This window comes from Apis mellifera, linkage group LG1 (genome assembly GCF_003254395.2).
Source record: "Apis mellifera strain DH4 linkage group LG1, Amel_HAv3.1, whole genome shotgun sequence".
Classification (NCBI taxonomy): domain Eukaryota; kingdom Metazoa; phylum Arthropoda; class Insecta; order Hymenoptera; family Apidae; genus Apis; species Apis mellifera.
The window spans coordinates 1,070,185-1,087,271 of NC_037638.1; the positions used below are offsets into that span (position 1 = coordinate 1,070,185).

Here is a 17,087-nt window from a genome sequence, read left to right on the forward strand (position 1 = left end):
TTCTTTTCTCCTTTTCCCTCTTTCCCCCTCTCTGTCTCTCTCTTTTCTCCGGCGCTTTGTCCATCAGAGCGCCGATTGAATTTCTACGGTTAAAATGCGGCCATACTAACTTAATGGCGCTTTCAAACCGTGATGCACTTGATCCAGTTTAATTTTTTCCCCCCCTCGGGGTAATTGTCTCGACTTTTTTTAACGGCGAAATTACCGCCGCCCCGATTTTTTTCCTTTTTTTTTTTTTTTTTTTTTTTTTCAGTAGCGAAGCGAGCAGCCCGCCACCACGCGGCGGCTCTATATTTTTATATCATTCTCACCGCTGGTTAATACCGCGACAGAGCGCGCCACTTTTTTTTTCTTCACCGCGCCTGTTTTTTAAAGCCGTCCCCGTCCCCAAGCTCTCCTTTTCTTTGATCGACAATTTCGCGAACGAATGTACGCGGAAAAAAAAGGAAAAATAAATTACGAAGCCAAAGGAGGGACCGTTGATAAATTAAAATTCTGCCCTCTTTTAATATATGTGTATATATATATATACGTGGCTTTTTATAATTTAATGGTCGATTCAGACAACACGCAAGCGTTCAATGTTGAAAGCAACGCGAATCGTCGAAATAGCTATTTGTACGAGCCGATTGAAAGAGTGAATTTCGCTATGCCCGGTATTCGTTAAATTACGATATCGAAAAATATGCGGTACATGAAATCGGCTATTTCACAAGGGTCTGAATCAGCCTCGTATTATTCGGTATTACGGGAATTGCGAGATATTCGATAGGATGGAACGAAATGTATAAGCGAAATTCTTTTATCATGCTATTCGTGGAGTTTCGGTAACGAGCAGAAAAAATAATAACCTTCTACGATACAATAATATATTTTGATATATCGAATTTAAGAAGTGAAAATTTGAAAATATTTTTTTTTTTTCAAGACGAAGCATTCGGTTCGATTTGTTGATTAAAATATTTTTAATAATTAGAATTGATTAGAACGTTATGCGAAGAATATTACGTACACGTGTATACGTGCGTATACACCGAGTCCTTACTCCGAGCGAAATGCTATTTCCTGTTTGGGCGCTTGCCAGTGATTTACGAGGGGAGCGTAGTACGTTCGACTCATCGATTCAGGTTTTGCCCATGTTATTAGCACGCTGTAGCGACGTGGTAAAATTTATACGCAATCTGAAAAGATTTGGGTAAAAAAGATTGCTTTAAATTTCCCGCTAAATGATATACCAAATAAATCCCCGAGTAATTTCAAGACCTCCTCCTGATTTCTCCTACAATTTCGAATTTTCGAATCGTTCCTTTCATTTACAAATATATCCTCGTATGAATACCTCGCATTTCCGCGTCTCAAAGCGGACGGAAATCATCCTTAACGAACACACGCGTGCACTGACGCCGTTAAAAAATATCTTAAATTTCCTTCCGAACAAAGGGGGTCTAATGAAAAAACATCGGAGTGTCCTTTTTAACGGAGCTCAATTTTAACACGGTTTGGTCGTACTACTTGCCAACAATCGTGGGTCGTTTGCGGGATAATTTAGTCGCATGTCGTGGAACCTTCCAAAAGAGGAAGGGAAAAAAAGAGAGTGGAGGGGAATAAGAAGAAAAACGAGCACAAAAGAGTAAATGTAAATTCGTTTTTAACGAGATATTTCCATAGGTGCGCGGGCCTGCAGAGAAGATTGCACTCTGGTGGCGAGACGGGGAAACGAAATCGTCGAACTAGTCGAGAGTGAGATTCCTCCCTGTTAAAACGACGTTAATCCCTTTTATAATAATATCCGCGTAGATTGAAGGACAACTTAATTAGCCGAGATCGTTAGAATCCCCGTGAAAGGCCACGACGATGCTCCCCACCGGACTAGAGAATTCGCCGATTATATGGAGAATAACCTTCGTTCCTATTATAGATTCATTTTCAGGTTAGAAATAAGCCTTACGATCAGTCTCGCGCTGGATTCACGTTTACGTTATTTCTTTTACCGAAAGTGAGAATAAAAGTGACAATAAGAGTGGAGAGATATTCTAATACAATTCTAACGATTAGTGCTTTTAATAAAATTCTTCGTTGAAGTATAAGAAAGCGAAATGGAGAATTTGAAAATATCGAATTGATTCGAGACTTTCTCGTGAAGATTAATTTTATTTAATTTTTGTGAATCGCAAAATTATTCAGCTCCTTGAAATTCTAAAAAATTCTGATCTTATTTTGATGCAAGCATCTCGGAAAAATGACGTTTTCGAACTATGATATATTTTCGACACCCGACTCGATACGATTCGACCCGATCTTTCCCGATCTGTTCCGAACGTTCTCGACGTTTTCGAGCTCTCGCACGCCTCTAAAGCGAAACAACAATTAATCTACCCGAAGGATAAAATAATAATATAATAATAAAACTAGAATATCCCTCGAGCATTGTAAACTTTGTTGTAATGTAAACTTAACGTAACGGACATAACCTTAACCTAACTCAAATCTAAATGTATAACCTTTGCAAAATAACAGAGAAGTAAAATTGAATTTACGTCTAATTAAGAAATAATTGAATATGTGTTTACATATGTTAGAAAATATAATTTTCCATGCAACGAAGAAACACTTGTGCAACGTTGAGCAGAATTGAATTAATTTTTTAATTTCAACGAGACTTTCAGACGGTAAGAGGAATAATAAACGAGGAATCTCTTACAAATTAGATTAAGATAAAACGTCGTTAAATGGGGAGTTTCTTGCATAATTTCACGTAGAGAGAGAGAGAGAGAGAAAGCAAAACATTTCACGAATTGAATCCGGACGAGGCGTACTTCCATATTCAACCATGTGAATATGGCCTTTGAATACGATCGGACTGGACGATAAACTGGCGAGAAATTAGCTGTAGTATAAATCACACGCGGAATACTATAATGACAAAATCTAATGTACAGATGCCGTTGGGAGATCGGAGTTCAACTAATTTTCACAAACTCTAAGAGTACAATCGTGCAAAATTAGATGCAATCCCCGGGAGACGAGCGAAAATCCACCAAGTAACCAAATACCCTGAATCGAAATGTTTCTCTTTGACATACATATGTAATATGTAACGTAATACCATATACAAGAGATAGATGGAGATGAGAACTAGAATTAGCAAATCGGTTAAATTGATTGCTTTCATTTATTTTCGTAATTAGATATAAGATATTTTAAATTAATTATTCTGATTAATCATGCATTATATATGAATATTACAGATAATTTTAACATCAAAGAATAAACTGTGAAAATTTTTGACTAATTATGGGACCATTACAAGCTCGTTTGGCGGATATGGTAACGAGTATCTGATTGTGGATATTATACATTCTTAATTTATTTAAGGTTCTCTCGACGAACGAGATATTCTTTTTTCTTCTTTTTTCTTTATTCGCAGGAACTTCATTTCAATTACACTGGAAGCTGTGTTCAGGAAGTTTAATATGCAATTATGGAACAAATGAAAGAGCAGTGTCAATCGAGGAAAACACGAAGGTTAAAAACAATTGACTAACGACATAAAGGAATACGTAATAAGAGCATACGAGTCAAAGGTAAATGTTCGCGTTAATAGGCAATTACCAGGCAGTTTCCGCGTGGAACACGTTCCTCTCGATGAAAGCCTTACGCTTGCCGACCGTATAATCGAAAATTAGGGTGCAGTTAGCAAGTGCTTAAGTAACAACTGTTTATTGATATAGTTAATGAATTTCCGCGCAAACTGTGTTGTGTCTTGATAAATATCATTGCACGACTCGTCGAAAATAAATTTTGCTGCAACTGTAGGAGTTGGCTTGGAGTGAAATACAAAATGGAAAGATATTACTAAAATAATTATTTCTCCACTTATTCGTTCATAGTTGTATAATAAAATGTAACGATCAATTTCTACATTGAAAAATTCTAAATTTAAATGTATAATTATTAGAAGCTGTGTAATTAAACCTCGTTAAAATTAATGAATTTTTTTACGTGTTAAATAAATGTTAAATAAATAATTTGTAAGAGAAGAAATTTTGTATTAACAGTTGAAGATCAATTAATAATATAAGAGTGACGACAAAGTTGTATATTTATTAGAATAATTCTGCTGGTAAAATATTGACAGATGGTCCAGCCTCCATTACATTGACGTTAATAATTAATTAGATCATAATAGGAAAGGAAAGGGGGACGGTCAATTATCTAACTATTTACGAAGAATTTTTGCCGCTCAAGTGAATCGTTCCCTATTCAATTTCGTTTTCCTTTGTTACGAAAATTAATTTGATGTACAAAAATTACATTTATCAATAATTTCGATTCCAGAAATTTCTACAAAATTTCGATTTTCAAAAAATGATTTGTACTATTTTCTGTACGTATTTTTCATCGTGTAACAAATTTCTTGATGCTAAAAATCTGCAATTTTTTCACAGTTATTCTCCACGATTAAGAAAAGTTGTTAATTTACAACAATTAAAAAATTGTGATTATATCTGTAAAGCGTTATATATTACGAATTGTACGTACGATCCATCCGATGCAGACAGGAAGCGTTGGATCCATGTGCTTTAAAGACACGGTGCTTTGGTGAAGGTGGGATCAAAATTGATCCGCTATGCATTATCGTTATTACATTAAGTGGGTCGGAGTATAACCCGCTAAGCTTCAAAGGCTTATGCCGAGAATTGAGTAAAGGTCGGTTATTTATAGGCCTTATGGTGGACGCTAAAATCCGAAATTTCGAGGAAGACACAAAATGATTCATCGCTAAAAATCTTTAATTCCGGGAAATTTTTGCTTTTTTTAACTTTGCGCGTTATAAAAGTGATAAAAGTGACGGTTTTAATGTAATATATTTATCCGATAAATTTATTATATTCTATTTTATTATATTCAATTATTACAATTAATTATATCTCTTTTATATAGAGATGGATCGTAATTTGATTCGTGAAACTCGAAATTTTGCGAGATATATTTTCTTTTGGAGAATCGAAATCATCGGAAAATGTTTATTTTCCTCTGTCCATTTTTATCTTTAAATTTTATGAAATTAAAGAATTGAAAGAATGATGGAAGATAAAAGTTAAAACTTGAAGTATTAAATCTTAAATAAGAATTGTAAATTTAAAAATTGAAAATTAAAATTTTATGAAATATCATGAAAGAATTGAAGGAATGATGGAAGATAAAAGTTAAAACCTCAAGTATTAAAGTATTAAATCTTAAATAAGTATTAAATCTTAAATAAGAATTGTAAATTTAAAAATTGAAAATTAAAATTTTATGAAATTAAAGAATTGAAGGAATGATGAAAGATAAAAGTTAAAACCTCAAGTATTAAATCTTAAATAAGAATTGTAAATTTAAAAATTGAAAATTAAAATTTTATGAAATTAAAGAATTGAAACTTAAATAAGAATTGTAAATTTAAAAATTGAAAATTAAAATTTTATGAAATTAAAGAATTGAAGGAATGATGGAAGATAAAAGTTAAAACCTCAAGTATTAAATCTTAAATAAGAATTGTAAATTTAAAAATTGAAAATTAAAATTTTATGAAATTAAAGAATTGAAACTTAAATAAGAATTGTAAATTTAAAAATTGAAAATTAAAATTTTATGAAATTAAAGAATTGAAGGAATGATGGAAGATAAAAGTTAAAGCCTGAAGTATTAAATCTTAAATAAGAATTGTAAATTTAAAAATTGAAAATTAAAATTTTTCTAATATTAAAATAATTTTTATTATTATAGTTTAAAAAAGATATTAAATTGCAAATTTAAAGATTAATTAATATAATTACAATAATTTAAATTTAAATAAAAATTAATATCAGAAAAAATGTTAGATTAATTATTAGATTTTTTTTCAAAAAAAGAACACTTTTTCTTTATTCGTCTTTTCTATTTTTTTCTTTCCTGCTTTTTAAATTAACTCATTCTCATCCTCTCTCCGTTTAATAACGTAACAGCGTGTAGAACGATAATTAATTGACGGCCGTGGAAGATTAATAAAAGGTGAACGAGAAATGATTACACGTTTGACGGATCATTAATGAAAATCTATTCGACGAAGAAGACGAGGGCAGCATAGACGAAGACGTAACCGAGCCGTATAATTAGCGGTAAGTAAGGCGTTATTAGTAATTAATTTGCACGCCACGCGGAATCAAGATCTGCAATCTTCATAATTCAAAGTTTTACGCGAGATTCGGTGGGACTGCGTGATCCGTTTCCCTTCATTTACCTCGAAATCCCTTCCCAGCTCGTCCTTTAAATTATTATTATTATGAAGGACGATTAAGAGTCGAATAAAAATTAATAAACTTTAAAATTTAAGAGTCGAAGTTTAATTAATCGAGGCATGTATAATGCATGTCAAATTAATTAAAGGGTACAGAAACCGATTCTTCCCCGTCCCTTTTGCTTTTTGATTTTTTCTTTTTTCTTTTTTTTTTTTTTTAAATATTAGAAAACGAATATTAATATATACAAATGCTAGAATTTTTACTAAAGACACGTAAGATGGTATAGTTTTTATTTACAAAATAATAAGGCTTTCTTTTACTATTTAAAAGATTGTTTATATAATTATCAGTGTATAATGATCGATACGAAATTATAAAAAAAAGGTAAAGGATAATTACGTTCAATTAACAGTGATAGACGTACACCGCAAATTAAAATATGGAATTCAATCGATGTTAATTATTATGCTAATGAATTTTCATTCGTATTCGACGCGATATTTGAGAAATTGATCAATATTATATTTCTTGCATTAACATGTTACTAATGAGAGAAAAAAAATAAATAGAAAAGAAACTCTTAAAAAAAGAATAAAATATTTCTTCCCGAACGAATAGAACCAATAGATCAATAATAATTCATACGTTTATAATTTAATTGAACATCCGCTTCATATATCAATTTAATAATTAATTAACAAGAGGAGAAAGAAAGAAGAAATCAGAACGACGATCAATAAACAAGCGAGTCGTGACTGCAAGTCCTCGCGTAAGTAGCGCTTCTTCTTCTGCGGACAAGAGTGATTCAATGATTGAACTTTGCCATAACTCACTCGGCCAATTAACGTAAGAGCCGTGAGTATGCGCGAGTAAAAATTCCTCCGCTCATCGACACGACCAGGCCGTGCCAATAAGTAGCGCTTGGCATTAATAATTAATTAGCGTGGCTGCCGGGGCGGCCGACCTGGCCAATTTCCATAATTCAACGGCCACGCCAATATACAATATCCCCTGCTCGAACGTGTACGATCGACCTCTCTAATAATGGGAACGGGTTACTAATAATTACCCGCTCGATTCGTACGCGAGTCAATTGCAAATTGGTCGTCGGCTGCGTGTAATTGCCGAATTTTTTGCCCGTCGGCCGCCGAAGAATACGATAGATAAGAATATCCGTTGCCAGGCAACGTCATTGCGCGGAAGGCGCCGCACTCTTCCATCCTTCTTCTTCTCATCCTTCTCCGATTCCAGAAATTGGAATCGTTCCACGCAATTTTTATTATTCCACGTTAACACGATCGTGAATTTTTTTCTAATAAAAAGGGAATCTTTGATGAAATTTAATATTTAACAATTTTTCTTTATTATTTCGAGAAGTTTCTTGTTTATACATGCAAAGATTATACTAAATGTATCTTGTACATTTGCGCGCGAATTGAGCGGACCCATCACTGTTTCGATCCTGTTCTCCTTTTCGAACTGCCGTCACAATGGTTCGAACAATTGGAGTTAATTGGACAAAATTATTTTTTTCCGGTTTTGAGATTTAATTTTTACAAAGCAATATTATTTTCTTTATTATAATTATTATTATTTTGTTAAAAATATGATTAAATGGTGTAAAAAAAATTAAAAATTGTCATTGATTAGTATATAATAATCGATACATAAAAGATATATAAATATACAAATATTTGTGATTTGGTAAATACCTGCGTAAAAAAAAAAAATTACAATATTTCTTAAAATCAATCCATAAATATCAATGGCTGGATTAAAGAATCCAAAGTTATAAAATAAAAACTTTCTACTTTTCATACATTCTTATCTGTTAATCACTTAACTTCAAGTTTAATTAAAAAAAAAAAAACTTATCTATAATAACGAATGAAATTTAAAAAACTTCTTAATAAATTTACAAAATATTTCTCAACGATTGAAACGTGAAACTGATACATTGAAATAATTATTTTTTTATACATTCGAAAATGAATTTTGAATCCAATCAATACAAATTATTCGAACCACTGTGAACTTTACGATCTACACAACAGAAAAGATTCGACGATACAACTTATCTTTCCTTCCTTTATCCTTCCAATCAAACCAAATTTCACAATCTATCCCCTGATGTTTCTAATATTTCTGATCCCTTCGCTTCCATCTCGAGTTCTCGACTCGGTCGATAAGGAGGGAGAAAGAGAAACACGAAATCGAGTCGGTACGAAATTATCGACGTTATTATTTCTCCGGTTAATTAAAATAGCGGAACGAACACACGTGCGGTGCACGAACACACGGGCGTGCGTTATACGGTCGGGATACGGATAATTGCGATCGCGACGAATTGTTTAATTCGAATGGTCGTTGAACACGTGGAATTTAAATGCCCGCCGCTTTTACACGGCCGCACGATTTGAATACCGACCGAGCAGTGCCGCGGCCGGCGGCATTCCCGAATTAAGGGAAAATCGGAAATGATTGTCACGTTGTCGAACGGTCGGATTATGCCCGACTTGGAGCGCTGCCCCCTCTCCTCCCCCTCCATGAATATTCATCGCGAATTTCACCCCTTTCGCCGCGAAAAATTCCTAAGCAATCCCTCCTCCCTCGAGGGAGGGGAGGGGAGGGCGACACTCTCGATATAATTAATCGTATGCGCGGGCACGTATCTGATAACCGGATGATCCTCAATTCACCCTCTCTTTATTTTTTTTAAAGGGGTAACACCTTTCTTCGCGCGTTGAATTTCAAAACAAATATGTACTTATGTGTATGTACGTATATGTATACATATAAAGGGTGTCCCAAAATTAAGGCAGGATTTGAATCAAAGATAAAAGAGAGAAAAGAGAGTTTTTAGATATTTATTTTTTAAGGGAATAATAAAGTACGTAGAATAGGATTATTTGCTGGCATATATGCAACCTTTCGAGAAATTTTCATCACCTTTCTACATAATTGTGGATACAGTGTTTAATTTCTTCTCGTAATGCAAATATGTATTTATATGTATATACATACAAAGGGTGTCCCAAAATTAACGCAAGATTTGAATCAAATATAAAAGAGAGTTTCCAGATATTTATTTTTTAAGGGAATAATAAAGTACGTAGAATAGGGTTATTTACTGGCATATATGCAGCCTTTCGAGAAATTTTCATCACCTTTCTGCATAATTGTGGATACAGTGTTTAATTTCCTTTTGTAATGCACATGTATTTATATGTATATACATACAAAGGGTGTCCTAAAATTAAGAGCAAGATTTGATGAATTGAATATAAAAGAAGAAGCGAAGAATCGAGTTCTTTATCCTTTCCTTTTCTTTTTTTAAATTCTTTCGTGAAAAGGCGGATATACAAGGATTGAGGAATAATAAGAAGGAATAACGAGTGATCTTTTTAACATTGTATTCTAATTTCTTGGGTATTTTCTAATCTCATTTCGATTGCAGGATTGTTTGGAACGAGATAAAGGGTGTCCTAAAATTAAGAGCAAGATTTGAATCAAATATAAAAGAGAGTTTTAGATATTTATTTTTTAAGGGAATAATAAAGTACGTAGAATAGGATTATTTGCTGGCACATACGCAATCTTTCGTCCAAATTTTTCATCACCTTTCTGCATAATCGTGGCTGAATTTCGTCGATGCAGCGTTTAATTTCCTCTCGTAATGCGATTGTCGACGTAGACCTTTGACTTCGAATAACCCCGTAAGAAGAAATCTAATGGCGTTAAATCGCACGATCTAGGGGGCCAGTTCTGATCGCCGAAACGAGAGAGTACACGACCAGGAAACGTCTCGTGCGGTAATTGAATCGTTTCGTCGGCTGTATGGCGCGTGGCATCGTCTCGTTGAAACCGCGTATCGGCCACATAGATGTCGTCCAATTTCGGCGGGAAGAACCGTGTTATCGTGTCGCGATATCGAGCGCCGTTAACAGTTGCCGCTCGACCTCGTTCTCGAAAAAGTATGGTCCGATGACGCCTCCTGCCCAAAATCCGCATCAAATGGTGACGCGTTGTGGATGCGTTTGTTTTTCGCTAATTATACGTGGCTTCTCCGAACCCCAAACAATTTTGGCGATTAAAGCCATCGAGAATGTGAAAATGTGCTTCGTCGCTTAGGATTATTTTGCTGGAAAAAGCAGCATCCACTTTTTCGTGATTAATAATCCATTCCACGTTGTCGTATCGTATAACGCTCCATTTTTATATAATTTTAAACTCTCAACTGTCAAACTGTTCTTTTTTCAGGGCTATCGACCTTGATGGCGGCAAATTCAAATCTTGCGTTAATTTTGAGACACCCTTTATATGTATATGGAATTTTATCCTCGAGAAAGCTTGTTCTTCCTTCCTTGTACGTTTCGTTATTGGATCAAGGGTGGGGGAAGCTCGTGGCAAACAACGGTGTCTCCTTTTTTGGGATGAAATTCCAAGAGAGAGAGAGAAACGTGTGATTTAATATCGATATTTCATTGCATCCCCTCCCGCGCGTATTTGATTTTCACTCGCGAAATTGGGAGGAGACGAGGAAAGTGATAATGAAACGGAAATATTTCTCCTTCTCTTTTCTTTTCATATTCGCTTAACCTTTATTTATTCATAATTTATTCGCATCGTTTCAATTTTCGATCGCAACACTTATCTTTTTCTCGTTTATTTAAAAAAAAAAGCGTCACAAAATCCTCATTCATTTCTCGAGTTCCTTTCTTATCCCCCCCCTTCCTTATCAAAACTTAAATCTCCCCGGACAAGTGTGCAGGAACCCACAATTTTCCCTGAAAAAAATTTGCAAGAAAGGAACGTACCAAGGAGGAGGTATATATTTCCTTCCTTTGTGAAAATACCATTCACGAATAAAAAAAAAAAAAAAGAAACAACTGAAAATCCAGGCCAAAAATTTATCTCCCCCTCAACTACACATACATCACACATATATATACAAAAACCCTCGTGGAAATTGCCTTGGCCAAGTCTTATACGGATATTACGAGAGCAGATCGATGAATCGAGAGGATTAATCCCCAGGATTAGAGATCCGAGAGAAAAAGAAAGAAATATATTGGGTTGGCAACTAAGTAATTGCGGATTTTAGTTGAAGTTGATGACGACCTAATCAAAGCAATAATCGATTCGGATCGTCACAGTACTCGTGAGATTGCAGAGAAGCTTCATGTATCGCGTACATGCATTGAAAACCGCTTAAAACAACTTGGCTATGTTCGAAAACTCGATACATGGGTTCCTCGCGAACTGAAAGAAAAGCATTTAACGCGACGCGTTAACAGCTGCGATTCGCTAAAGAAACGTAATGAAAATGATCCATTTTTAAAACGACCGATAACTGGCGATGAAAAATGGGTTGTTTACAACAATATCGAGCGGAAAAGATGGTGGAGCAGGCCACGTGAACCAGCTCGAACAACATCAAAAGCTGGTATTCGTCGAAAGAAGGTTTTGTTATCAGTTTAGTGGGATTACAAAGGAATTGTCTATTTTGAACTCTTACCACCCAACCGAACGATCAATTCTGTCGTCTACATCGAACAACTAACGAAATTAAACGATGCGGTTGAAGAAAAGCGGCCCGAATTGACAAATCGAAAAGGCGTTGTATTCCATCGTGACGATGCAAGGCCACGCACATCTTTGGTCACTCGGCAAAAATTATTGGAGCTTGGTTGGGATGTTTTGCCACATCCACCATATAGTCCTGACCTTGCACCATCCGATTACTTTTTGTTTCGATCTTTACAAAACTCCTCGAATGGTAAAAATTTCAATAACGATGATGATATCAAATCGTACCTGATTCAGTTTTTCGCTAATAAAAACCACAAGTTTTATGAACGTGGGATTATGATGCTGCCTGAAAGATGGCAAAAGGTCATTGATCAAAACGGGCAACGCATTACAGAATAAAATTATTTAATTCCATGAAAAAATTGTCTTTGATTTTCTAAAAAAAATCCGCAATTACTTAGTTGCCAATCCAATACAAAAACCCTCGTGGAAATTGCCTTGGCCAAGTCTTACACGCCGATATTACAAAAGCAGATCGATGAATCGAGAGGATTAATCCTCAGGATTAGAGATCCGAGAGAGAAAAAGAGAAGAAATATATATTTCAAGAAGGAGGAGAAGAAGAAAATTTTCGGTGAAAAGATGCGCACGTACCTCGCGTTTCGACGAGAGCCCAACACAGATTGGCCAACGAGAAGAGCAGCAGCGAGAGTAGATATAGAGCGGCATCCCATCTCATCTTCGTTGTTCCGGATAGCTTGCACGGTGGCTGCCTTCACTCTTCCCTCCTTCACCGGTCACCGCGCTCGTCCTCCATCATCGTCCCCCGCGCGGACGCCTCTCGAGGGGGAGGGGGAGACACCCTCTTCTCCGGGCGGAGAAAGGTGGAGGAGGAGGAGGAAAAGAAGCTCGGTCTCGGCAGAAGGTCGCTTGGCAAGGGTGCTTATCACCTGGCCAGATAACACACCTGGAAGACAAATAGCGACAGGGGTGGTAAACAGAGGCGCAACGTTTCCTCCTCGTGTAATTAACCCAAGGTGTAATCCCCAAGGTGGCGACAAGGATTCGTTCCTTGTTCCGTGTTTTGTATCACCTGCGATGTAAGATAACACACACGAGTGTTTGGGCGCAATATCATTGCGGGAAAATTATTATAAATCGTGGTGTTATTGTTACTTCTCGAGAAGAGGTGGAGAGATAGAAGTGTTTTCGAAGATAATTAGTTCTTTCGAGCTTTTTTTTTTTTGTTATTTGGAAATCAAATATTAAACTTTTTCTTTCTCTTTTCAATTTGTATTTGCGACAAGTTGTCTTATCGCAAGTCTGGTAAATAATTTTGTGGAAAGCGTATGAGAATACTTATGGGTTCTGACGATTTGAAATAGGATGAAGAAATTTTCATGAATAATAAAATGGTTGATTTAAATTCGTTTCTGAGCTGCGATTTATTGGAAAATAAATGGGAAATTGGAGACAAGTTATAAGAAAATATAGCTCGATTCAGGCATCGTAAAATATGGAAAATGAACAAATTATGAACAAATTTAATTTAAGTAAAGATAAATATAAGTGTCAACTAAAGCTTGATTTATAAATTAATTAATTCTAATAGAAATTTAAATCGTGATTGCTATAATTAAATTTATTGATTTTAGGTGAAATTAATCAATAACAATTATAAATAAATTTTCGTTAAAAAAATTTAACAATAAACTAGGTAGATACCCTGTAATTGTAAAAAGGCAAGTGAATATGTTGAGTGATTAAATGTAGGATCATTAAAATTAAATAATATGGCGGCTTTTTATATCTAATTAGAGATGCTTGCTCGATCAATTTGATAGTCCATGGAGAAGAAATAAGTGTAGCTAGATAGATATTCAGATAGCTATTTCTAGAAAGAATATAAAGGAAAATTTCTATAAATTTCTATAAATTTCTAAAAGGAAATATAATTTTCGTTTAGAATTAAAGGAGACAAAAAGGTTCAATAAATGTAAAAAGAAGAGGAGGAAGAATATAAAGAAAAATTTTTATAAATTTCTATAAAGAAAAATAAAAGGGAAATATAATTTCCATTTAGAATTAAAGGAGACAAAAATAAATGTGAAAACTTAGGAACAAAATTGGAAGAACAAGAAGAAGATATTTGATAGTCTTCCTTCCATGAAGGAAAATAAAAGAAGAAATATACGATCGTTTTTAAGATTAAAGGAAACAAAAACAGGTTTAAACGTGGAAACTTACGAACAAAATTACGAAGGATAAGCTATAAGGAATAAAGTAGAGCGCGTTAGATATTCGCTAGCCGCCTCCGCGAAGGAAAATAAAATGTGGAGATGGATTTAATAGCTCGTTTAAAGGAAACGAAAAGATTAAAACATGTAAACTTAGAAAAATTAGAGACAAAAACAAATTACAATGATAGATATTTAGCCATTTCTGTGAATGAGAATAAAAGGGAAGAAGATTAAAACATGTAAACTTAAAAAAATTAGAGACAAAAACAAATTACAATGATAGTATTAGCCATTTCTGTGAATGAGAATAAAAGGGAAATATGATTAAAATTAAAGGAAAAAAATGTGGAAACTTGAACAAAATCAGAAATAATAAATTAAAACAAAATAAAAATACGAAGATGTTTAAAACAAGATTGTTTAAAACAAAAAGATTGAAACTTGGCGGCAAAAATACAAGCCTTAGACAGATATTCGTAACAGGCATTGTAAATTCTCCAACTTCGAACTCTTCATAGGAGAAGTGTTTCTCCCGGAAATAGCCCGATCGATGGATCGATGGATCCACCCATAACCGGCCTGCGAAGAAAATAGAAATCTTTCCCTCGAATTTCCAACTATTCCCTTTCGAGAACCCCGCGATAAAACCTGCCCTCCTTTATCCAGACCACGCTCCTCGAACTTATTCCGCGCCCGTGATCCGACGTCGCCCGCCATCCGGCCTCGTATTCCTCCACGACGCACGAACGCGCCCGCCGCGCTCGTGTTTGCCCTCCTCCTTATGCTAAATCCCCGGCTCCGTGGATAGTCTCCTCTCCTAGATCCCGTTTCGAGAAAAAGGAAACGAGGGAACAGTGTTCTTCCTCTTTCTTTGGAACGAGAATCTTCCGAAAGTTCTCTGCTCGGTGAAACAGGTCACGGAGCCAGAGATAGAGAGAGAGAGAGAGAAAGGGAGAGAAAGGGAGAGGAGGCGGTGTTTAAAAAGTTTTCCTCGGCCGCGGGGAAAATTCTCCTCTCTCTCTCTTTCTTTCTCTTCCTTATCCCCTCGGGATAAAACAAAGGATAATCAGGCCGCTTTTTATTTCGTCGGTGTGCAGTTGCGAACCAGCCTCCGGAATTATCGGCTTCCGACCCTTCTTCTTTTCTCCAGTCCCTGCATCTTCTAAGCTCTCCTCCGAATTAGGCCGCGTTAATCCTTCGATTCGTAGCCAGTCCTCGAGGCAACTTGCGACTCGCCAACTGAACAAGAGACTATTTTACGTATTTTTCTTTTTTTTTTTTTCTTGGAAAAGAAAAAACTCGAACAAGGTTCACCGACCTTGAAATCGATAAACTTCTCGAGAGAAGAGAGATGAGAGAAGAGAGATGAGAGAGAGAGAGAGAGAGAGAGAGAGAAGAAGAGAAGAGAAGAAAAGAGAAGAGAAGAGAATAGAAGAGATATATAGAGAGAAGGAGAGGGAAAGAGAGAGAGAGAAGATGTGTATATATATATAGAGAGAGAGAGAGAAAGAAAAGAAAAGAGAAGAGAAGAAAAGAGAAGAGAAATGATATATATAGAGAGAGAAGAGAAGAGAATAGAAGAGATATATAGAGAGAAGGAGAGGGAAAGAGAGAGAGAGAAGATGTATATATATATAGAGAGAGAAAGAAAAGAAAAGAGAAGAGAAAAGAAGAGAAGAGAAGAAAAATGATATATAGAGAGAGAGAAGAGAAGAGAAGAGAAGAAAAGAGATATAGAGAGAGAGGGAGAGAGAGAGAGAGAAGAGAAGAGAAGAGATATATAGAGAGAGGGAGAAAGAGAGAGAGAGAGAAGAGAAGAGAAGAGAAGAGAATAGAATAGAAGAAATATATAGAGAGAGGGGGGAGAGAGAAAGAGAGAGAGAGAAGAGATATATATATATATATAAAGAGAGAGAAGAGAAAAGAAGAGAAGAGAAGAGAAGAGAAATGATATATAGAGAGAGAGAAGAGAAAAGATATAGAGAGAGAGAGGGAGAGAGAGAGAGAGATAATATATATATATATATATCTATATATATCTATATATATATGAGAGAGAGAGAGAGAAGAGAAGAGAAGAGATATATAGAAAGAGGGAGAGAGAGAGAGATAAGAGATATATATATATATATCTTATCTATCTATATATCTATATATCTTATCTATCTTATCTATCTATATATATATATATATATATATATATATAGAGGGGGAGAGAGAGAGAAAGAGATACATTGTCATCGTGGACGACAAATTTTGAGGAGAATTGGAATTTTTTAAAAGGGGAAAGAGGAGATTTTTCTCGCATTCGGGACACGTTATTAAGAGGACAGTTTATAAGCGCGCGCACCTTTGACAGAATCTCTTTACACGCTCGTATATTCAGCGCGCGATCTTAGCCGGAGTTCGAAATCGTTCCGCGAATTCCCATCGACATGGTGTTGTTAAGACCCGTGTTCCGAATATAACAGTCGGGAACAGGTTACGCTGGCAAAAGTAGGGGGGAGTAAGTTTAAAAATCTTTAACAACTTCGGGATATCCGAATGTGTTTGAACATCGGTCTCTGCTCTTCCGTTATCGTATATATATATGTATATATTTGAAATGAATATTTAATTTTTCACCCGTAATCTCCTCTTTTCGCGACACTTTGAAAATCTCTTTCTAGAGTCTTGTCATGGATTTTTCGATCGAAAGAATTTTCAAACAGCATTTCTCGAAATCGATCTCGAGAAATGTTTATAGATTGATGTTTTCCTCTTCTTCGAAACTCTCATCTTCGAAATCATGATCTTTCGTAGATTTTTAAGCGACTTTTAATCGAAAGAATCTGCAAACAACCTCGAAATCGATTTCAAGAAATGTTTATCGGTTGATATTTTCCTTCAAGTTTATATCGAAGCGTACTAACTTTTCATCTTTAACAGAGAAGTTTTACAAATATTATTAAGGATGAAAAGTTAAAGTAGTACGCTCCAATATAAACTTGGAGGAAGATACCAACTGAACATTTGTAAATCTTCTCTTTTAATTATGTATTACGTATCT

General features: G+C 35.1%; 1 protein-coding gene and 1 long non-coding RNA gene across 2 annotated transcripts in view; one reads left to right on the forward strand and one right to left on the reverse strand.

The window, feature by feature from the left end:
• Positions 1-17,087, reverse strand: part of LOC726886 — a 91,049-nt gene that overhangs the window by 13,414 nt on the left and 60,548 nt on the right. The window contains 1 exon segment of the mRNA XM_026439854.1: positions 12,453-12,765. Within this exon segment, the coding sequence (XP_026295639.1) occupies positions 12,453-12,537 (85 nt within the window). The 5' untranslated portion in view covers positions 12,538-12,765.
• Positions 987-4,094, forward strand: LOC100577848. The gene is made up of 2 exons (XR_407459.3): positions 987-3,152; positions 3,249-4,094. It is a non-coding gene; the product is annotated as an uncharacterized LOC100577848 (long non-coding RNA).